Source organism: Salvelinus sp. IW2-2015, linkage group LG18 (assembly GCF_002910315.2).
Source record: "Salvelinus sp. IW2-2015 linkage group LG18, ASM291031v2, whole genome shotgun sequence".
NCBI lineage: Eukaryota > Metazoa > Chordata > Actinopteri > Salmoniformes > Salmonidae > Salvelinus > Salvelinus sp. IW2-2015.
Window position 1 is genome coordinate 29,586,739 of NC_036858.1, and position 25,063 is coordinate 29,611,801.

The following is a 25,063-nucleotide window of genomic DNA, read 5'->3' on the forward strand; positions in this document are numbered from 1 at the left end:
CATGCAGACAGTCTTCAACCAACCTCACACTACATTATCCAACACCCCAAAGATACTGTAATTAAACAAGATTGCACCACAACGATAGTTACTCAATGCATCATGTCTATAAATGAACACTTAGCGTCGCATTTTACACGTAAGACCTACTTTGAACAAGCAATACATTCTATGGCGTTACTTCAACGCTTATCCCGACCAGACAGGGCGCAATGAGAGAGCTAGACCACTTGATATTCAAGGACCAGGCTTACTTGTGCGCCTTGTGTGAGGGGAAGCTCTGCACAAWTCTCCAATACTGCACAAACAAGCTGTTTGTCATCCTCTGCAATGAAAACACCCCGGGCAGGAGAAAGCGCCAATAGAGAAGGCTTGCTTTTCAGCAGAGAAATACAGATCGAGACCGCTTTAGTACTTTTACCTCCCCCCCCCTTCCCCACCCGGCGCTGCCATACGTGTTTGCGAAGCACCACTCACAGTCCAATTGATTGAGTATTCAGAGTATTGAGCCACAGTGTCTATTATTCATCGTCTGGTGGAAGGCCTGACTGGATACACAGACAAAACTCTCATTAAAAGTTATTCTGTCACTTCCTCTTATTTGAAAAACAGGCTGAATGTTTAGCCATCGATCATTTCCGCAAAGGAGCCCTTGTCAATGGGGGGGGGGAGCGTTTAGAAGACGGTGGTGCCATAGCTATTTGGCCCGTGATGCGTACACACATCTCACAGGGGGATCTTGCAAAGAAATACAAGGGTGCCATTCTTATAAGGCAATGCATTGTTCTTAGAATTCATACATCTTTATTTATCCAGCTAAGTCATTGAGAATAGACGATCTTTCTTGAAATGCCCACAAATTGCTTTTTCTTAGGTCACACTTTATATTCCATAGGGCCAGAGATATTCCATCTTTTGTCAGAGTAGCAACCAAAGTAACTACCTTCTTCTTAAGTATGTTTGGGGAAATTAGAATTAACAACGGTATGGAATTACAAGTACCAACACACTTATTGCACAGCAATGACATAAGTTAACACTATAAGGGGGTAAGGGATCTTCAACATTCCAGGGATAAGTGAGCAGAAAAACGGGAAATGTGTTGATTGTTTGAGCCTATAATTGCTTTAAATTGTCTACAAAACCATAACACTGATCCTGGACAGAAACGGTCCGTCTATAAAGCTGGCAGAAACGGTCTGTCTCAGAGAGTCTAGACCCCTGTGCTTTGAAGGGAACTGAGCTGGGTAACTTCTAGAAAGCAGAAAGCAGCTCCTGCTCATTGTTCTAAGATCCAACCTGGAAATTGGAGTGACATGCACACATGATTGATCTCCAAATCCACTGATTTTATTTTCTTTTGAAGAAAATATTATGGATGGGTCTAAACAAGGACGTAATTGGCCAAACCCACAGCAGCGGCCTGACCTGCCAACAATCAGGCCCCGATCCCAAGGTTGGCTGCCTCCCTAGGAAATATTGTGCATTCATTTCATTTAGTCTCCCCTCCAACATCCAATGGTTGAAGTTAATTAAATTGCTTGTCCATTGTGTTCATCCACTTYCAAAGTTAATGATATTGTGCCTGGGAATTAAAGAGCATTTTATAAAACGCAAGGGATGGGAGCTGGCAGGCACTACATTGGCCATTTGAACCTTGTCAGTCCTCAGGCTGGTGGACCCTCTAATTAGCGCTGAAATGGATGCTTCCATCTGCCAATTTCCTRCCACGCTCATCAGTCGTAGCAGTCGCTCCCCTAACCTGCCCGCCGGAGGGCTCTAAAGCAATAAAACCATCACGGCAATGACGTTCAACAAAAAACAAGAAACCAGAATATGTTGTCTATACCTAATATGATTCAGACTTTAAAAAGGCCTTCTAATGCCTTGGGATTTTGCTCTGTATAATATCACTGGTTTCTTCGGGTGATATAGATTGAAGAGTTGAATAACTTCATTAAAAAGGTTCGATATAGAGTACATAATAGCAGGTTCCATTTTCAAAGGAGGTTCTTTTAATACATTTTCATTCGGYGAAATAAAGAAGAATTCACAGGGATCTAAAGATAGACCTGAAACTTGATACACTATCTTAATTTGATCACTCTGTTGTCGCAGATAATTAGGAAATGCAAACTTCTAGTGTATTCAAGGTTAAAAAGGCTTCTAAAGTGTTTCATTTCAACTTAAAATGTCAGACTYGATTTGCCCTAACKAAAAATATATCAACCTCTACAATAATGTCCATTAATTATAATCCACATAATAATTCACATTACCTCTTGCTGCAGGTTTATTTTCCCTGCTGTGAGAAAATGTTCAAATTAAGATAGTACATCCGTAGCTATTTCGATGATTTGACATTTTCTATGAAACCCCTTGCTGTATCCTTGAACCCAAGGCATACCAAGGTATTCAAGGTACCTCTCACACAAATATCAATTAGAATATTAGATCTCCAAATTGCACTCAATAAATTGGTTTTAGAAGAAGCCCAATTTTCAGTGCAGGAGCAGAAGCCCGTTAAAAAGGAACGAATGATTCATGTTTGTATATTCCAACTGCATATTTGCTAATACTGTGCTGCAACTTCAGCACATTTTAACGAGGGTATAAAATCAGGACATCAAAGCAAATGAAAATTACACCTGTGGTGCCTGTTATGCCGCTGACCTGCTTAATGGTTGTGGAGTGTGCAAGCCAAGCTCGATGGCAGATGGAAACATTTGGGTGAGCTACTTATTAAAAATKTTAAAATACGTCATAATCAAGTTCTAAACTGCTATGTTAAGGTGCAAATCACTTTAGTCTTACAATTGCAGTTCTTGTTTGTATTTTAGCATCTAAATACACAAAGCATGTGTAAGTGATCAAGCTGGGATGAGTTATTCACGTCAATTTGTCAGTAAACGTTGGCAAAAAAGCATAATAATTTTTTTCAAGCAACAAAGTTGTAGTCACCAACACCAAGTTAGCTTGGGTGCTTGACTGCTGTTGTTAGGTGTCAAAACGCTACTCAACACTACTACACTACGCTCGGATCAACCCTACTACGTCCAGAGCAAAACGCTCTGAATTTACGAACTGACAACGCTCTGAGTTTATGAACCTGCAGAGCACACTCTGGCACTTCAGATTAAATTTACGAACACACCAGTAGTAATAGCCAGCTTTAGTCTTGAAATCTTTGGTTGTTTAGTACATTTTATCAAAAGTGAGGTTACAAGTTTATCAACTTTCAAAGCAGAATTACTTTCACAATAGTTTCTCAACTGTAGTGTATGATATACCATTTTCTAGCTCTGAGTCTCTACTTTTGTCAATTTACAATGTTGCTACATAAGACTGAATGAACAGTCGGTCACATATTACCTCAACTACCTCGACTAACCTGTATCCCCGAACATTGACTTGAAAGGTACGAACTACCCTGTATATAAACCACGTTATTGTCTCCCGGGTGGCGCAGTGGTCTAGGGCACTGCATCGCAGTGCTAGCTGCGCCACCAGAGTCTCTGGGTTCGGCCCAGGCTGGGCTGGGTTCGCGCCCAGGCTCTGTCGCAGCCGGCCGCAACCGGGAGATCCGTGGGGCGACGACATTTGGCATAGCGTCGTCCGGGTTAGGGAGGGTTTGCGGTAGGGAGGTTTGGCCGGTAGGGATATCCTTGTCTCAGTATGTAAAAATGTAATAAAATGTATGCACTCTACTGTAAGTCGCTCTGGATAAGAGCGTCTGCTCTTGGCGGTAGGGATATACTTGTCTCAGTATGTAAAAAATGTAATAAAATGTATGCACTCTACTGTAAGTCGCTCTGGATAGAGCGTCTGCTAAATGACTAAAATGTAAATGTAAGTGTAAATTAAAAGGGCTAGCTAAGAATGTGTAGCGCCTGGCAATGTGGCTTGTTTTGGAGTGGGACCGTGAACAGCCAGTAACGGTGCAGTAGTTCTCGCATCATACCGTTTGGGATTAAAATGTTGGGAACTAAACTTAATGTTGAGGATAWGTGGGACCTTTAAAATAATTCTACCTGACCATGAAGTAGCAGAGAGTGCTATAAAAAGGTTCGCTAAGGCCAGACAACTCCTTAGCAGTTGTACCACTCGCTAGAATGTGAACACTACATCATTCATGACATGACAGAGCACAGTATATACTAATGAAGAAGATCGCATAACCTATATAGCTATATGACAACAGGATGCAACACTAATTTGGTGACAAACTGAATAGCATAGTAACTCAGGCAACATGACTTCGAGGAAATTGCTCGATATCTGTTGCCCAGACGAGGTCAAAGTCCTAGTGTCTAACTGCAGCAGACAGACATCTGTACGGCGACATGAAAGGACATCTTTCTCCGAGATCTAATCTTCCTTTGAAACCTATCTTCAAATAAACCGGTGATTTAAAAGGCCAGCGTGGTGAATAACCACTTTCTTTAAGTAAATATGCGGTTACGAGGCTAACGAGATTATATTTTTTTTTTAAGATACGCAGATGATGAATATCATCTGCATTATTAGATTGGCCTAAAAAAGGTTGAACAATGGAGGCATCCATTAGTAATTAATATGACATTACCTCCTCCTCTCTTTTGTTCGGCCCCATGCATGGCTGCCAAGGCCATTATTCAATAGTTATGGAAGCTGGGKATAAAATGCCTTTAATATACTTATTCTCATTAATGTAAATCATATTTTGCTATGGATGTCCAATAATCAAAAATAATATTTCAACTTGTAATTTTTTCTCATCAGAAAGTAGTCCCATTGGGGGGGGTTAGACGCTCATGCAAATGCAAAGTCTTTGAGCCTATTGATTTTCCCTCAGCTTTGGGAGAAGGCGGCTAATGTTGTCATGGACTGTTCATCAATCTAGATTGTTATCTGATTTAATATCTAGCCTATTCCTATTGGTTCATTTGTGATATTCCTAATTGGATTAGGATCATACAGGCAGAGAAGGGAACACATCTCATTTTAAGTGTGTTCAACAGAGGCTGGAAGTTTGCAATGACTTAGCCATGTTGCACTTGCACTTTTTAACGATGTGTAGGTTAATTCACGTCCACATCACCGTGGCAGAGCAACCACTGACAGTGGCAGCWCTCCATGTCAAAAGTTATCAGTGAAGTGATGGCAGGTCAGTCAGTCAGTCAGCACGGGGCCATAGGCAGCAACTTTGATTTTGTCCCTGTCCCATGCTGCCAGTGGCTACAGGATGTGGCCTTGCATTGACRAAGTGGCCTCCTTGGCTGTCCAATGAGATACAGCTTTATTGCCAGGGCCCACAATTAAATATATTAGTTTGGGGCATCTTTGCGGAATCCGTCAGTSAGCTCCGAGAGGGATTTATCAGAATGTACTCCATATCTCTGCATCAACAACCTTTCCTACTCCTTCCATACGGACACAACTCTTCATAAACCATTAATATGGTGGTTGAGAGTGACACGTCAAAGGGACAATTCATGGACTTTAATATGGGGGCCGTGTGCGTCAACTCCTTGGACATGAGGACTTGTCCCTCTCTGAGCCAGGACAGCCGAGGGGCACAAACGTTGGGAGGAYATGTTTCAGTTGAGGGCAGAGACAAAAATTATTTCTCAGGGCAAAAAATAAGCAGCTTTCTCCTTGGTACTGGCAGAGGCGTTCTCAGAGCACAAACAGCGAGCACAGGACCGTGAAGCTTAAGAGGAGCCAGCAAAACACACGCAGTCGGTCGGCTCGGCTAAGACCCGGTCTGGTCCCTCTTTGTGGCCTCTTTGTCTTTATGTAAAAAACCAATGCTTGCCGATGATGTGTTATGTAAAATTCCAGAGGCTTTATTTAAATGGTTGGATATCCTCCATGCTAGCTTAGTTATACTCCAGTGCGTCGACCCAAGAGCACATGGCCGCAGCATGAAAAGACAAATGTAAATGGGAGCCTCAGCCTCTCAGATAACAGAAATTATGGCATGCTTTTTTGTATTATAATAATAAATATAAAACCGGAACAGAGTGAGGTGGACTTGTCTTACGCAGATGTCCTTTCTTATGCGTACAATCGCAGCATCAATCAGACCCTTTACTAGCCCCCTTAAAAGGAAGCATTGAGATGTGAGCTGAGGACCAGTGCCAGTGAGTGGCAGCAGTCTGCTCTCCTGTAAATACAACACCCAGGGAAAATAGGATTTTTGGGCCCACGTAAGCCTGTAAGCTGTCTCCAGGGCCCTCTGTGTGCTCCTTTCAAAGCTCTCCAAATGACAGAGAAGCACTGTATATCATTAGGTCATGTGAGAAGAGTAGAGGGCCGAAATTWAAAAAAGGCTCTGTTCAGTAAGATCAGAACGTCCTTAGAACTACTCAAAATCAACAAGCCACATTTCAAATCATCTGGATATAATGTGCGTTGATTGGACTCCGGCCGTCCATGTTCTAAGATTCACGTATTTCCTCGTCATTTGGCCCATAAGTTCGTCCCAGTCACAAACATACTAAACAAAACACTCTTGTAATTGTGCGCGTGATATACTCGTTAAACCCATGGTTTACATAGAGTTCCACAGATATATCTTCCATAGAGGAACAAGTGAGGCATACAGCTGAGGGTTCCAGGACACGATACCTCCGTGCTCCGCGACCACTGTGGAAACCCTCAATCTTAGGGCCAAACGGGATGGCTTTGAAAGATGTTCCCCGCAAAAAGCGTAGGAATGCAATTAGGCCGTTAAAATTAAGGAGGTTGAATCTGTTTTAAAGAGCATTACATCCAATCTAATTAGCCAGCTCTTTAATGAGTTAGTAATTAGCGGAGGAGTGCCTCACACACAGGATGCCATTGTGGGCTTGAACGTGTGCAGCCGCCCAGCTGACTGGGGAAGACTGAGATTAAACCCCACTTGGAGAAAATTACTTACAGAAATATGGTTACGGTTACTTTATGCCTTTATAAAAAGACCAATTCTGTGTCCTCGAGGGGTTCAAATAAAGGGTTAGATCATTCTAGCCAGATTATTAATTTCAACCAATTACCGACCGCATGTAAAATCCCTACTTTGCCCAGGCAGACCTATTTGATGTGAATCACACGGTCTGGCATTGTGAACATCAAATATCTTCCCCGATGTTTGGTGTTCGACAAAAACAAACTGACAATGGATCATAAAGCAGCGGCATCCGCCCTCCTCGGAAGCCAATAGCAGCTTTCATCAGGGAGCTCCAGAGGTCCCATGGCTGTTCATTTCTACCCAGCGCCGCCCCTCTTCTGCAGGGATGCGCTCTGCCTCTGACTCTGACCCCCAGAACCTTGGAGACTGTATTCATTTTCCTGACAAAAATCAATTGGAGAAGGTTGGGAACGGGGAAGAAAGGGCTCCTTAATTGGACCCGCAGAAGGAACCCACCCCCTCTTTTATGGACCATAAAAATATTTATCAAAACAATAATCACATTTTATTTGTCACATACTTCGTAGACAACAGGTGTAGACTAACAGTAAAAAATGCTCACTTACTTTTCCAACAATGCAGAGTTCAAGATTTTTTTTTTTTAGAAAACTTAAATAAAGTGAGTGAATAACGAATAAAAAAGAATGAGTCAAAAATAACATGGCTATAGAATATATAGGGAGTACAAAATAACAGGGAGTACCAGTACCGAGGCGATGTGCAGGGGTACGAGGTAATGGAGGTAGCTATGTACTGTACAAATTGGTCGAAGTGACTAGCAGCAGCATATGTGATGCGTGTGTAAGTATGTGTGAGTGTGTGCGTATGGAGTCTGTGCAAGAGAGTCGGTGCAAAAAAGGTTCAATGCAGGTCGTCCGGATAGTCATTTGATAAGCTATTTAGCAGTCTTCTTTAGAAGTCTTATGGCTTGGGGGTAGATGTTGTTCAGGGTCCTGTTGGTTCCGCTTGCAGTGCGGTAGCAAGAAACCAGTCTGTGGCTTGGGTGGCTGGARTCCTACAMWTTTTGGGGGCCTTCCTCCTTTGACACYGCCTGGTATAGAGGTCCTGGATGGAAGGGAGCTCGGCCTCAGTGATGTGCTGGGCTGTACGCAGTACCCTCTGTAGCGCCTTGCGGTCGAATGCCAAGCAGTTGCCATACCAGCCAGTCAATATGATGCAGCCAGTCAATATGCTCTTGATGGTGCATCTAAATAACTTTGAGRATCTGAGGGATGCCAATAGGGGCCAAAGGGATTGTTCATTTTCCTGAACACCCACTAAGAGCCATTCCAAATTGATTGCCCTATGCATGTTTCAATACGGTTAGAAAATGAGGGGCTAAAACCATTTAGGGTGAGTCGATGTGGCTTTAAAAGATAGTATTGAAGTGTCGAGATGGGGGGGAATCATCCACTCAGATGGGGGCATACGACTGCACATTTYAAGCATGTGGATGTTTCAATTTGTTCAATTGGTCTATTTATGCGCTACTACTACCGAAGCAGAGATGCAAAACATTATCCAAAATTAGATTAGGAAACTGTGTGTGTGACAAGAATGAACCGATTCTATTTCAGTGTAGAGTAAAAGACATTGGGCCTAGGTACAATAGCGGCACAAATGCCAGATGTGATTTTATCAACCATAAACACACGTCTGTGTCACAACAAAGCCAGGAAGACCACGCCATTAAAATAACGTTTTTTATCTATAATTGTCAGAGAGGAGAGCGAGGTACACACCTATAGTATATAACCAGTAGAGGAGGCAACAAAAAAGACAAAATACAGTAGAAAGAGACTGCACCACCAAGAAGGACTACGGAAGTAAGAAGACTGGGGAGGGAGTGACGGAGGGAGTGACGGAGAGCACAGTCGGTATTTTGTGTTTAAAATGTGCCGCACAATACCTGCTAATTCGCCTCTGTGGTGAGAGAGGTGCCTCTGTGGTGAGAGAGGTGCCTCTGTGGTGAGAGAGGTGCCTCTGTGGTGAGAGAGGTGCCTCTGTGGTGAGAGAGGTGCCTCTGTGGTGCATGCGGTGTGTGAGGTGGTGTGGCGGTTTGGTTATTGGTTGATGTAAATGGACGGCTGTGTGACTAAACAATCCAAGAGCATAAGAATAAGGTGATTGGATGACAGTGTGGAGTAGAAGGCCTAAGCCGGGCCACCCCAGGCCTTGCCAAGTCCATTATGTGTATTGGAGACATCCATGGGGATCCAGCATGGGGAGATTTGCCAGGCAGGGGTAAAAGGTGTTGCACAACAAGTGCCTCATCGCTGGAATGGCTTCCACCCCACGACATCTAGGTGTTGGTAATGCAATGAGCAGAGAGCCTGGGACCTTCACAACCTTTTTCAATCTGCTTTGGTGCTTTTGGACTGTTTTAAGAACCTACGCTGGCTCAAGGACGTTTTGACTTTGCCACCCCCCAATTCAATTAATTGTAAATAAACATAAAACAAAACAGAATGTTCACGCGCGGTCACACAAGAATMTTATTCAGTTCAGGATTGTGTTTCTCAAGCACAGAAATGTTAAGATAATCGTTGTTTTACAAAACATCGACAGCTTTATTGGAGCAAGACTACACATATCAAGACTGTGGGGGATCAGCTTCTGAGATAGCTGTTGCAATACATCAGCCCTTCTTGATATATTTACAGACAACTATGGTTTAATTCCCATCAGATCTACAGGTTTAAGTGCTACCTAGACCTAAAATGCACCTGTGTGTGGAGAGATTGTTTGAGTCGTCTCTTCAGAGACAGGTGTCARTACGGTAAGTTCCACCGCTATAATTACGCCAAAACAGGCCGGTTAAGAAGAGAAACCTATTTTTTGTTCTGGAGAGAAATTGCTTGGATTTGAAGTAACGATTTCTCTCTGATATTAACCAGCTGTACGTGACACATGGCTGGAGAGCCCAGATCAATTCCACCAGGGAAGTGTCCTGTTTTCCGACAGGGCTGATGAGTGAGGATGAGAGGGGGGATCACGGACAGACACTTTCCCTGTTGCGGATGTTTGGATTAGAGGCTGATGGCTCCCTGAAGATGCTCCCTCCCCCTCCTCACCCCCGCACCCCCCGGCCGTGGCGTGGCACCTGCCTGGCCCTGGGCGTCTCCCTACGGAGGGGGATATATATACACTTAGCCCGGAAAGGTCAGCCAGACCTTGGCAGGCAAACACGAAGCACCGGGCCCCCTCGGATGAATCACAGGAGAATTGGTGCATGGCAGTGAATGAATAACCCTCCATGGCTCCCCAAACCCCATCATTTCCCTCCTTTTCCAGCGGGCCAGAGATTCATGTCTGCGCATGCTGCCAGTTCATTACGGAGAAATATCATTCCTCTTCTGGCTGCGGCGGGACAGGCCAGGCAGGCCCCAGGAGGACCCGGCCCTGTTTAATTCCACATCATCCGCTCCAGTGAGGGCCTTAATCTCTGCTTGTGTGATCAATACTATATCAGTGTAAATTAAAATGACAATTTTAAAGTAATTAAGCCTGTTAATGCTCGATTCAAAATGTCATTATTTGCACAAGGGGAATCAGGGTATGGCGAGGGGGGTGGGGGGGGGCGCAGGGTGGGGAGGGGGTGAATTATGAGCGTGTCCACAGTGACAGGCGAATGCTTTAACTGGTGCGGTGGCCCCTGTTGCCGGCACTGCCACCGAGGGGGCTTAACAAAAGCAGATTAACTCCCAGCCCATGCCAGCCAAGGGACCTCTCCAATTTCAGAGCAGGATAACCCAATTGAAGGAATTTGATTTGTAGAACCAAACCCAATTATGGCGATATTAGATGAGAAGTGGCATGGAGGGAGCGCTTGCTGAAGAAGGAGGAAAATAAAAGGGGGGGTAGGCTAAGAGAGTAGAAGAAAAAAGAGAAAAGTTACACAATAAAAATGCACTTAACTCCAGAATGAAGCCCAGCAGTAATTGTGTTATTAGATTATTTTGGTCCCCCTCCTCTCTCTGGTTTTGAAAGGCCATTTAGAGTCATTGTGATGGTTGGAGTGAAATAAATGGGCTCCTACGTTAACCTGGTGTGTGTGTGTGTGTGTGTGTGTGTGTGTGTGTGTGTGTGTGTGTGTGTGTGGTTGGTTGGAGTACCGTCTAAAGCCGCCATCCTATCCCATGTGAGGTGCTGTGTAAGTGAGGACGGAAATGAGATGATCACATTGTTGGGTCTTATTAACCAACAAAGCTGACAGCCACGGAGACCAGCGGATCTACCAATTACCCCAATCAGACCGGTTAGGGGCCACACGGGGACCACCAAACACACTCCTGCTACGGCTGACATGCCCTGACGGACTCTAATGCCATTAGAACCATGGATTGGCTTTTATTTTTTTACCTTCCTTATGACACACACAGGCATCATTACTCCCACTGGAGTGGCGCTGCAACCAACACACACTGCGGTCATAGCCATCTCCATTCTCCAAATACCCATACAGTGTCAATCTGTAGAGAGAATCCTGTGGATAGCTGGATGCTAGTGGCTAACAGAATTTCCCTGCTTCTCGGGACACGTCCATATCTCACAATTAGTTTCCAACGAGGCATGTGCTGACAAACAGGGGAGGGATGTCCTGATTAAAAGAGGCCATTTGTTCCTGAAGGCCCATGGATCACTCAGGGATCAGTCCAGTCCAYTGTTGCTCAGCGATACCATTGCCATGGAAACCGTGTCGTACATCTGACCTGTCTGTGTTAGCCGATAAGACCAGTGTCCAATGTGACAGCCTGGACATACAGTGGCTGGTATAAATTGTTATTTGATTAAAATCCCCATTAGCAGTTGCAAAAGCAGCAACGATTCTTCCTGTGGTCCACACAAAACATGGCATAATACATCCTAATAATAAACAAGTGCAGCTCAAGGAAAGAACTACATAAATGTCAAATAATCCAGAMATAAAAAAAGGTTCTGTACTGCTCAACTGTTGATCCAGTCCTTTTCTATACCTCCTGTTTCTCAAAATTAAATTTTTTGGGGTGAAATGTGTTAACTATGCATTTAACAGAGTAAGTAAGAATAGATTCAAAATAGGAATCAAAATAATTGCATTGACACACACAACCTTATGGAGCAGTAACAATGTGCCGCCATTTAAATTAGTCATAATATCATGGCTAACGTGTCATATTAAAGCCCAACTACACAATAATATAAAAACGCAACACAGCAACAATTTCAAAGATTTTACTGAGATACAGTTCATAAGGAAATCAGTCATTAGGCCCTAATCTATGGATACAGATAGATATGTTGGTCACAGATAACCTTTTTTTTTTTTTTTAAGGTAGTGGCGTGGATCAGAAAACCAGTCAGTATCTGGTGTGACCACCATTTGCCTCCTGCAGCACGACATCTCCTTCGCATAGAGTTGATCAAGCTGTTGACTGTGGCCTGTGGAATGTTTTCACACTCTTTAATGGCTGTGCGAAGTTGCTGGGTATTGGCAAGAACTGGAACGTGCTGTCGTACACATCAATCCAGAGCATCCCAATCATGCTCAATGGGAGACACGTCTGGTGAGTTTGCAGGTCATGGAAGAACTGGGACATTTTCAGCTTCCAGGAATTGTGTACAGATCCTTGCGACATGGGGCCATGCATTATCATGCTGAAACATAAGGTAATGGCAGTGGATGAATGGCACGAAAATGAGTCTAAGGTTTTTGTCACAGTATCTCTGTGCATTCAAATTGCYATCGATAAAATGCAATTGTGTTCATTGTCCGTAGCTTATGCCTGCCCATACCATAACCCCACCACTACCATTCRGCACTCTGTTCACAACGTTGACATCAGCAAAMCCCTTGCCCAGTACAGTTGAAACAGGGATTTATCCGTGAAGAGCACACTTCTCCAGTGTACCAGTGRCCATCGAAGGTGAGCATTTGCCCACTGAAATTGGTTACGATGCCGAACTGCAGTCAGGTTAAAGACCCTGGTGAGGACGATAAGAACGCAGATGAGCTTCCCCGAGACGGTTTCTGAGAGTTTGTGCAGAAATTCTTCRGTTGTGCAAACCCACAGTTTCATCAGCTGTCTGTGTGGCTGGTCTCAGACGATCCCKCAGGTGAAGAAACCGKATATGAAGGTAAGGTCCWGGGCTGGCATGWAGTTACATGTGGTCTACGGTTGTGAGGCCGGTTGGACGTACTGCCAAATTCTCTAAACGACGTTGGAGTCAGCTTATGGTAGAGAAATTAACATTAAATTCTCTGACAACAGCTCTGGTGGWCATTCACGCAGTCAGCATGCCAATTGTACGCTCCCTCAAAACTTGAGACATCTGTGGCATTGTGTTGTGTGACAAAATGGTACATTTTAGAGTGGCCTTTTATTATCCCCGGCACAAGGTGCATCTGTGTAATAATGTATAATCAGCTTCTTGATATGCAACACCTGTCAGGTGGATGGATTATATTGGCAAAGGAGAAATGCTCACTAACAGGGATGTAAACATATTTGTGCACAAAATTGACACATTTTGGGGATTTTAATTTCAGCTCATGAAACATGGAACCAACACTTTACATATTGCGTTCATATTTTTGTTCACTGACAATGCTACGCTACTAAAGCAAACATGGAAGTTCAATTAATAAATTCAAAACAGGATTCAAAATAATTGCATTGACACACAACCTTATGGAGCGGTAAAATGTGTTGCCATTTAATTTAGTCACAATATCATGGCTAACGTGTCATATTAAAGACAAAAAAGCAACCGACTAGGGGAGACCGGGGCACAAAGTAACACATTCAGTCTTTCACTTATTTATGAAAAGATCATTTGAGTTACAGTAGATTAAAGAACATTTTTATGCAAACATACATATATATCCACTACCATGACATACTGTAGCTATGTTTCTAGGACATACCAGTCTTTCACAATTCATCAGAAAGTGGCGGATGTTGGCAGGGTTAATTGTAACAGGCTGTGGGGTTAAATGTWACACTGTTTTCAATGGTAAAAATTAGGGGTAAATGAAACATTTTCATATCTTTTAGAAATATCATACTGATCAAAAACAGAGTAGCCAAAATGTATATATTTTATAGAAGATACTTTTGAATGCTTAAAATATTTGACTTTTAAAGGTATCATCTTAGTTGTACTGGCAAAGTTATATTTAGACATATATTCATTACGGTTTATATGTCTAAATACCTTATAAAACACCATAKAGTTTTAGGTAAGGGGTTAATTGTAACAAATGTTACAATTTACCACCATTATGATCTTGTGAAAAAATACAACAATTATTTGCATGAACTATACCAAAAGGCCTCTTCTTACTGATAAAAAAGTATATAATGATTAGTTACATGGGGAATGTTCSACAGGTCAATAATAAAAAGAGACRGCAAGAAAATTTAGAAATGTAAATAAAACAAAATAAATATTATGGATTTAAGCAAAACTTAATAGGCAGGTAGATACACTAACCAAGCATTAGCACATTGAATAACAGCTCTCAGTGGTTTCTAATTTGAGTTATTTGGTTGTTACTTTGTACCCAGTGTTATTTTGTGCCCCAGTCCCCATTACCATAGTGACCTGTGTTTCATTGTTCCGGCTCAGAACTCATCTGTGTCCACTGCTGAGGGCTGCCTGCCCCCCCCCCCCCCAAACCCCTCAATGCCACTGCTTCATGAATTATTAAATGCATGCCAATAATGAATAGATAGACAACAGTGGGCTGAAAACAAAGGCAACCTCTGGGTGTTTAATTAGCAGTGGGTGTTGCTCTGCATTTCTGATCAGGCCATTGTAATGGACACCTGGGGGCTGAGGACCCGCTCTTCCGAAGGGGGCGATGCGTTGGTCAGCTTCCAGGCAGTCCGATCCATCACGTCGCCTGTTGACTGGCTGTTTGTGGAAGCTGGCCTTATTAATTATCAGCTCGTTTGGAGCGGTGGGAGTGGCAAGAGCTCCTCTGCAATCAATGCAAACTATCACTCCATGAGAATTCCTGCAGAAGGCGATTAAGATCAATCGGACTGGGCTGACATGATGAGTCTTTTCCCCTCCGAACACGACAGGACAAGTGGGAAAGCTCCTGGGATGGAGCTGTGGAAGGTGGTGGATCTTGTCTTTATAGATAGATAATCCATATCACTGTTTCCTCTGGTGTATTAGAGTTAAAGAAGCTACAAAGAACTTTCGCCCCTGGGGGTTCTCTTGAGCCAAAAGGGGTCCCTTAATAAAGGAGCAGTGCAGTCAAAAATGTGATTTAACATTTATTTTTATGACACTGAAAATTATGATAATGCCCTTTTCGTGTAAGAGTTGCTTGAAAAAAATGCCTGGAATTTCAGCTTGWTCATGTGGAATGGMGTTTTTAGCCCAGATCATGACATCACAATCTGATCTGATTATTCTGATCAATGACCAGTCATCTTTTATTTGCATATATAGCCTCCTACTCTATGCGCCAATCCGGGCTGTGTATGCAAATATATTTCAATTAGTATCAACACCCACACAATCAGATGGAGCATTTCAATGGCAAAAGGAGGCTCAGGGAAATAAATTATTATTAAATATATTTGGAGTTATTTTTATAAAATAAACAAAGTAATTCATTAGACATAGTGATGATCACAAAAATAGACACAGAAATATTGTCCAGAAATTACATCATTAGCAGATCTATAAATTGTCCCACCTGGAATATCAACAAACTAGTAGTAAGTCTAAGTAGTAGACATCAGCAAAACATGAGTAAGCCAATAAACAGATGCAAGCCATCTACACACAGGCAGAAGTAACGACTCAGTCTCAGTATTCAAGCACTCGTASATACATGACCTAGATACCGGCGCCCTCACACACAGACAAGCTTCCAAATCAAGGGTAACCAAAGTCAGTTTCATGTCATTAAAGCAAACCTCTTAGAGAACACAAGYGGTCTATAGCATACATACACAGGGAATGCATAYTTGCTRTACAGAATATACCATACAGGATTGCACGGCAGGAATTGACAGGGAAAAAAACATTTAAAATGGACTGTCTTGAGTGATATGTATAGGATCGGTATAGAAGTACACAGACTGAGGACATCCAGACTTGAAAAAAGATCACCAATTCTATTTGATCAAACATCTACAGCATATTGAAGTCTTAACGCAAACTATAAATAGGGTTAGACGGGTAAACATCTCTCCATATAACCCCGTCTTTGGTCAATGATAATACCCTCACATTATCTTGTAAAGGCCTCTCTGCTCTGAGAGGAGAAGGGAGCACTTGAGAGGGACTGGAGTGGAGCTCAAATACGATCATGTTCCTGAGGGCTTARTCTGTTGCATAGACAGATAAGCATCGCTCTGACACTCATGTTAATAAAGGGGGTTTTAAAGAGACGCCGGGAGCAATTTAGCAACGCCTCCCCTGACACCCCAACACACACACACACACATCACAAATCTAAACGCACACACTCTCAGCGGCAAGTACCACTTACAGGGATGTCATGCCACCATCCCACTGTATTCACCTAATGGTTATGATGAGRATAGTAGCAGTTTTGACTAGGGTGGAGACATTTGCTATGATTTGTAAAGTTTATTACGGGAGAAATATCTCTTAGAAAGTGACGTGTTATACCTACACAGAGCACAAAACATCAGGAACCCCATCCTAATATCGAATTGCACCCTCCTTTGCCCTCAGAACAGACTCAATTTGTCGTGGCATTTAAAAAATTAAAAAAACTTTATTTTACTAGGCAAGTCAGTTAAGAACAAATTCTTATTTTCAATGACGGCCTAGGAACAGTGGGTTAACTGCCTTGTTCAGGTGCAGAACGACAGATTTTTACCTTGTCAGCTCGGGGATTCGATCTTGCAACCTTCCGGCTACTAGTCCAAAGCTCTAACCACGCTCTAACCACTAGGCTACCTGCCGCCCCACTCKACAAGGTGTCAAAAGCGTTCCACAGAGATGCTGGCCCATGTTGACTCCAATGCTTCCCACAGTTGTGTCAAGTTGGCTTGATGTCCTATGGGTGGTGGACCATTCTTGATTCACACGGGAAGYGGTTGACACACTCAAACCGATGCGCCTGGCATCTACTATCATACCCCATTCAAAAGGCACTTAAATATTTTGTCTTGCCCACTCATCCTCTGAATGGCACACATAAACAATCCATGTCTCAATTGTCTCAAGGCGTTAAAAAAATCCTTATTTAACCTGCCTCCTCCCTTTCATCTACACTGATTAAAGTGGATTTAACAAGTGACGTCAAAAGGGATCATAGCTTTCAGAGCAGGTGTTCTTAATGTTTTGTCCACTCAGTACACATTTGTGTATTTGATGTACTTTTGTTCTAAATGAGAATTGTTTCAGAGCTTAGTGTGTTGTAAGAATTCATTAGTGCATGGGAATACGTGTGTGTCTGTGTGTGCATGGGGGGGATTATGGGCATGTGAGGGCCCTCAATTGCGGGAGGATTATGGAAATCAAACCAGAGAGATTAGCTAATGGGGAAGTAATGGCCAGTGTCTGCCTGAGCCAACTGGGCCATGCAAATCAAGTGCTGCTGCATGGGAGAATTAATACCCATGGGAATCAGATCAGCTAGTAGCTATGGGGCAGGGCCACGGACTGACGCCAGGCACAGAGGGTAGCTTTCACCAGGAGTGGAGAGCAATGGAGCAGAGGAGACGTCGCCAGATAGTGCCCTCATTGACGTCAACACTCAGCATGTGATCCCAATGCCTCGTCTCCACTGAAACGCCGACCCACTATCTCTCTCCCTGCTCATAAAATCTCTATTCATTCACTCTCGCTTGTAGGATACAGGAAACAAATGTCCTTGTATTCAATCGATAGCAGTTAAAGGAAAGTTAAAGGGTCATTTTTTAAACATTTTAAACTTCACTCGGGCTCCCGAGTGGCGCAGCGGTCATAGGCACTGCATCTCAGTGCAAGAGGTGTCACTAGAGTCCCTGGTTCGAATCCAGGCTGTATCACATCCGGCCGTGACTGGGAGTCCCATAGGGCGGCGTACAATTGGCCCAGCGTCGTCCAGGTTTGGCCGGGGTAGGCAGTCATTGTAAATAAGAATTTGTTCTTAACTGACTTGCCTAGTTAAAGTAAGGTTGCATAAAGAATAGTCATCTCCAGCACCACCACAACATCAACAAAAGGGAAAATGGCATGTTTCTATGTTTTGAAGATAAGTGTTTCCCAATGACATCAACCAATTAGTAGGCTATGCCTACTCATTATTGGTTAAAATCACATGTGGCACACCAATGATGTCATTGGAAACACATCCTCATCGAAATGTTTTATTACAAAATGTAGAAATGCGCAATTTTCACATATGCTGGSGTGGTGCTGGAGATAAATGGGAATTTCACAATTTATCAACTTCAAGTATGAGGTTTTGGATGTTAAGTGGTTTACATTTGTTTTTGACTTGGGACATATTGTATGTTGTGTGTTAGGGACATAGCGTAACCCTGATTCAATATGAGATGAGGCAGGAAAACATCCGGAGTATAAGCATACTTGACCGGCCTCATCATGAAAGCAATGGAACCTCATTTCACATGCATCAGTTTCTTTTCTTTTTTTTTTTGCACGTCAGAGGGTTTTTCATTTAGATTTGCGGCAGGCGGTCTAACTCTGTTCCCCCATGCATGGCCTCTCCCCTCTCATTTTCATTCCCACCCACTTGGCGCAACCATTCATCAGGACCCAGGCAGAGGACACTTGCCTGCCTACTCACAAATGCATGGAGCGGCCAATAAAATTAACCCTGTGGCAATTGTTTTACCACACATTTGATAGCCGGGTGTCAGCTCATCCGTTACGGGCCAGGAAATATAAAAAAGTCAAGCTCCAATGTGCAAAAAATGATGACTAAGGGCCATCAATAAAGCATGGCTAATGCCAGATTATGGAGTTAAGACCAGATCTATCAATGACAGACTGGATGGGGACAGAGCAACTTCCTAGGCCTGTTCATTTGGGTTGGAGAAATACACAGACCACAACCTGGCAATGCAGTATAATACTGTAATTTGCTGGTAGAGGAGTAGAGACGGCCAGATATATTTACAGACCAGCACACCAACATCCCTGACCCAACCCTGSTGCTGGCGTAAGGGTGGGAGAGAAGTGGGAGTCGGGGTGTAGGAAGGGGGAGTGAGGGGGATGTTTATTTGCGCTCAACACCTCCTAAGCGATCAATATTTTTAATTTGGGTCCGAGTTATTATTTTTCACATCACTGCGCCGGGGAGCTGAGTAAAGTGGCTCATATTTTAGCGCTAAAAAGATCGATATGACAGGCTCACCTTCACTCTGCCCCTCGCAGGCTGGGGTCCGCACATCATAATGTATGGTGGCAAGGTGCACCTGGCCGCCGCATGCTGGAATCACATCATTATCTGTGCTGGCGATTCCTCCCCCCCCCCCCCCCAGACAGTCCTGATTTACTCCCCGCCTAGGTCCTGCCTGCAGCCCCCACTAAACCAATCCCACCACACACAAACACTTAATCAGAGCTCTGTTTATGAGGGTGAAGGGGACGGACTGTGTGTGTACGTGCGCTTGAATGTGTGCTTGTGTCAGATGCTCATTTTTGTGCTGGTCCAGAGGAGAGCATAGACCAAGTTCCATAGATTAGGCTCCTTGTATTAAATGCATACATTTTTCAGCATCTCCTTTCAATTAATTATATACACATTTTCAACCTACATTTTTCCAGGGAGGCACAGCCTGCTTTCTCTCCCTCATAATTCACTTCTGATGGCAGATTCATTGATTGTCGCTCAACACGTCCTGTGTGTGTGTGTGTGTGTGTGTGTGTGTGTGTGTGTGTGTGTGTGTGTGTGTGTACAGTATGCGCTTACTTGAATGCCCTGAGTGCATGACTGATGGCCAAGGAGAGTTATGGCCCAACAATGATGACATCTACTCCATTCAAATTGCCTCGCCTGCACTGTAGTTCTCACCATATCGAAATAAGAGCCCAGAGATTTAGTTTTCAATATTTTAACCTGCTTATCCTCACAATGCCATCTCCCTGACCATGAGGGTGGAGGGGTTTGTGTGTAGGTGGGGGTTGGTCCTCCTTGTTGAACCTGTGTGTGTAAACCAGCGTAGCGACCACCCYGTCGTTCTCTCTCTCGCTCTGTAAATGCAGAGCAGGGGATGCTTAAGGGGTAAAGGATGAAACGATCCCCCCATCATCTGGCCGTAAAGGGGGAGGGGAGATGGTGGTGCACCGTGAAAATAGGTGATGAGTACAACGCAAGTGAACACACACAGTCCCAACCCCCGTCACCGCAGTGGGCCACTAAGTGTTCATACATTCCTGGGTGCAGTTTGGAGGATTGCATTACTGTGGCCTGYTGGAGGCAGGCATTAAAGCTGCAATGGGTCACTTTTTGGGCGACCCGACCAAATTCACATAGAAATGTGAGTTATAGATCTGTAATTCTCATTGAAAGMAAGTCTAAGAAGTGGTAGATATGTTCTGTGTGCACTATTTCTATGCTTCCCAGTCTTACGTTTTAGCCGTTTAAAAAAAAAAACTTTTGGTTTTGAACACCAGCTTCAAAACAGCTGAAAATACAATATGTTTGATTATGGAAAATATATTTTGCAGCGGTTTAGGTGGTACAATGATTCTCGACACAATGATCGCTTGTTTTATCACAAACTGAAATTAGACAAACTATTAGAATTTTAGCAACCAGGAAATGGCGCTATTCCCTCATCCCAACCACGGAGACAGATCTGAGCTACTCAGGGAGGCACCATTAGGTTTGAAAAGAAAAGAGCGGGRAAATAATCATGTGAACTGACTAAAGTCTCAAAGTAGGCGAAACTTTGATAGGAAGAAAATAAAACGTTTGATTGAACTTCCTAATTTGAAAGCTTAGGAATGCGTACCTTCCGTTGAGTCTGTATGTGGGTCTCAGTGTGTATACAGAACGTAGCTGCATGTACGCGTGTGTGTGTGCGCTTGTGCGTACACACAGCACAGACAGAGCTAACTGGATAGACGGAACGGGAGGCTGATGGGAGTGCTCCTAGTGTCTCTCAGAGTGACAACACTAGTCTCCACACCAAAGGACACCACAGGGGAAATCCAATCAAAACATCCAGAGGAGGCGTCAAAGATGGCACCCAGCACAAATAGCAGCTAAACAGATTAAGCCAATGTGACAGCTGGGTTGAGAACAGACGCGGACGCAGAAACTGAGTGCGATTCCTGTCAGAGCAAAGAGCCTGATTTATCCTCTGGCCTCTCACTCCTGTCTTGTGGACCAGAGCAGGGAAGGACGCCTTTAATTTCCCATTAAAATGCTCCGGAACAACTGAGGGCTGTGTGTGTTGGTGTGTGTGTGTGTGTGTGTGTGTGTTCATTTGTAGGTCACTTGTAGCCATTGACTTGATGCAGAAGGTGTGTGTGTGTTTGTAGTAAATACTATTATACTTTTTTCATAATTCTGCTATGACGCATAGAAAAACAGAGTGAGTGCTGTGACAGAAACTGTGAGGGTGGTGTGTGTTTGCCTACACACACACACCCCAGTCAGTCTGTGAGGAACGCTAGCCTAGGTAATAAAGGCAAGGCATTAGTGAACATCATTCCACATGACACCCCAGCAGCCCAAAGGGCCGGGCCCGTGATAAATATTAATGGCCTGGAACAAGTGGATTGGGAGTTGAGTTATCAGGGCGGGCTTTCCTAATTGACATTTTACCTGCTGTATACCTTAACAGCCCCGTAAAACACCAGGCCTCAGCCTGAGGAGGATGTGTCACTCAAGACAACATCCGACTCCCCACGCAGAGGACTGAATTGGTTAAAGCAATATGGGTGGAAACGCAGCGCAGCCCCCCTCCCTCATGACCCAATGGCACGAACACACAGCACAGAACCACGCAACAAGGAAAAAAGCATGGGAGAGTAGCTGTGCCTGAAACCCCTGCACTGTCCAGCTGAACTTTGGTCATATCCAAGTCATTTATTAGAATTGTGTCTTGGTGCTACCAGGCGGGCTGTGAGCAATGCCTGGAGTTGACGGGACGTTACTCCATTGGTAGAATAGGGTTAGTGGTGACAGAAACGTGTGCTAAGTTGGAATATAATCCTTAGTCCAAGGTTAATCACACAGGGGGGGGGGGGGGGGGGGGGGGGGGGCTACAGTGTCTCTACCTAGGGCTCCTTGACAGTATATAGAAGCCTCCATACTAACAAAACCTAACCGCTCAATAAACCTAGCCGCCTTGTGACATTTTAGAGCCTGTTGACCATATTACCGTCTCATCACACGAATACAGAAAACGTACCAGATTCGTTTCTTTGGTAAATTAAGAGGTGTGCTCAAATGACCCAAACAGACACGCACCTCGCTGACACAGCTCGCACACACTCAGCCGTGTGTGCTTCATTAGGTATGGTGAGGCTGCGGCAAGAGGGAAGCATATGGCACCGCCATCCAGCCAGCGTACCCGACAGAGACAGACAGGTAAAGTAAACACTCCCTCAGGTCATTACCATAYACTTTCACTACATTATAGCACACCCGCTCGCTGCGCCACTCACATAGATATTCCGAAGGAAAACACACACCGGCTGCCATTACTGGTAGGCTCAGGGAGCCACACCGGGGTTGCCACTTACATTATCTGGAAATTGACAGGCAGAGCAGACAACAAACAATTACCCACGAGCAGAAATCGAAGTTTGAGTAAACAAATATGAGTGATGTCATCCGGACTAAATGGCAAGCCCTGTGCGAAGCGCACTGGAGAGAGTCTGTATCCTTACTGTCGCCCCGATTTGAATATCTATAAACATATTTATTTAGTGGTTTGTATACATACATACATACATACATACATACATACATACATACATACATACATACATACATACATACATACATACATACATACATACATACTAAAGTTATGAGAGTCTAAAAAGGACCACATACAGCAAACCGAATGTTGATCTTCGGTTCGTCTGCCGACCGTCCAGCACGCTGTGTTTCAAGGACCACCCGCTGGTGGATGTCTGACTGCCGACATCTTCATGCGATTCAACCTTCAAGATCGGTTTGCACCKGGTTCGCAAATTACAGCCGGCACTCCGTTCAGAAGTGCTAAGTACTCTCGGCCCGGCAAACGCTATTGGCGTGTCGGAGCCTTAAATAAACTTGGGAGAAATAAAATCAAAAACAAGTGGATATCGTCGTCATCACCTAACCGAAATGGCAGTTCATTCTTTTAGCAATAGGGCAAATGGTTCATAATAGGTTTATGAAAAGAGCATTTTTGACTGGTGGTGGTGGGTGTGATTTACCACTGTTTGCTGTTAGGGAGGGAGAGCAGTGTACCGTGGTAATAATACCTCCTAGGATAGAAAGGAAAATCATGACAGACACGGCTCAGCAGTCAAGGCTACACTGATTGTTAGCGGCTTCCTTAAACCACATCTATTCCCTTCTCTTTACGGGCTCCAGAGCCAGAGAATTAACCATCACCCCCGTTCTTCACTTCTTCCAAATGTGCTGTTGGGAGTACAACGTTAGCAGCATTAAACGTGCGTGTGTGTGTGTCCAAAGTGGAGGAAAGGGCCACGGTGTCCGGATGAAACTTTTAACTGGTATCGTCAACACTGAGTATCTGGCTCCACCGAGAGGCCATGCWATGCAACTGACGTGTAGTTGCGCATGATCTAGAGGGAACAGGCCACAAAATTAACCGAGCAACAATTTGGCACAAGCGTTGCACATCTTTGTGATAATCACATCACTGGGGCCSAGGTTCCCTGCCATCCAGGACCTCTATGGCAGGCAGTGTCAGAGGAGGGCCCTAAAGATTGTCAGACTCCAGCCACCCCAGTCATAGACTGTTCTCTCTGCTACCGATGCACCAAGTCTGGAACCAACAGGACCCTGAACAGCTTCTAACCCCAAGCAAGAAGACTGCTAAATAGTTAACCAAATAGCTGCACGGACTATCTGCATTGACCCCTTTTGCACTAACTCCTTTGACTCATCACATACGCTGCTGCTACTGTTTATTATCCACCCTGTTGCCTAGTCACTTTAACCCGACCTATATGTACATATCTACCTCAATTASCTCGTACCCCTGCACATCGACTCGGTACTGGTACCCTGTGTATATAGCCAAGTTATTGTTACTCATTGTGTATTTATTCCTTGTGTTACAATTTTTCTGAATATTTTTCTCTCTGCACTGTTGGGAAGGGCCCGTAAGTAAGTGTTTCACCGTTAGTCTACACCTGTTGTTGACGAAGCATGTGACAAATAAAATTTGATAACACTTGAAAAGTTGCAGCTGGTTTGCAGATCCACAAGACATTCCATACCATCTAGCACCGCCTTGTGGCGGTCTACCATTATTGCGCATTCGAATAAAATGCTGGGGTCCACAAAGCTGAGGAAAATGAGTCAGTGAGGGTTGAAGTCCCTCAAATAATTACTTGATTGAATTTCTTAATTCACGTCTTACTACCATCTGAGCCTCCCCAGCTTCAGCTTCCATTTTTCCTCGGCCATCTTAACTAATGTCACTGATGTGTGTAGAGCGTTCTGATGGAAATGGCTGCTGTGCAACACCCAGGTGAATACAGCCCATCTGTGGTGAGTCAAGACTGTGTGCAGTAAAACAAAGCTCTCCTGAGATCTAAAGGAAGAGGACCACTTAGCAAGGGCAAATGGACCAGCCGCACTTACTGTGAAATGCTCCTGGGATTTGTAGTTCTCGTCGAGGTAGACACGGACTCTGTTGTACTCCTTCATGGCATCACTGGACAGCAGCTCTCTAGAAGACAGAGGACACACGTCACAATATGAAAATATAGTTATTTCGTGTTCGTTGTTCCGGTAGACTTCCAGTCATTGCGCTAACGCTAGTTAGCAATGGCTCACGAAAMTACCTTCAACTTCTTTCAAACRGCACGCAGAGAAATACAAAAATCTCACACTATCCCTTTAAGGGAGAAGAGATGAGGAAGAGGATATTTTGAGAGTATTGGGATATTCTGCTAAATCTGTTGAGGCCTCAGACAGTCTTCTGCTTATTTTAT

The 25,063-nt window shown here is 44.0% G+C and overlaps 1 protein-coding gene across 2 annotated transcripts in view; it reads right to left on the minus strand.

Moving 5' to 3' along the window:
* The window catches only part of LOC111977840 (inositol polyphosphate-5-phosphatase A), a 197,877-nt gene that overhangs the window by 93,608 nt on the left and 79,206 nt on the right, over positions 1 to 25,063 (minus strand). For both annotated transcript variants that reach the window (XM_024007560.2, XM_024007561.2), the window contains exon 4: positions 24,711 to 24,798. In XM_024007560.2, coding sequence (XP_023863328.1) covers positions 24,711 to 24,798 — 88 coding nt within the window. The remainder of the gene's footprint in view (positions 1 to 24,710; positions 24,799 to 25,063) is intronic.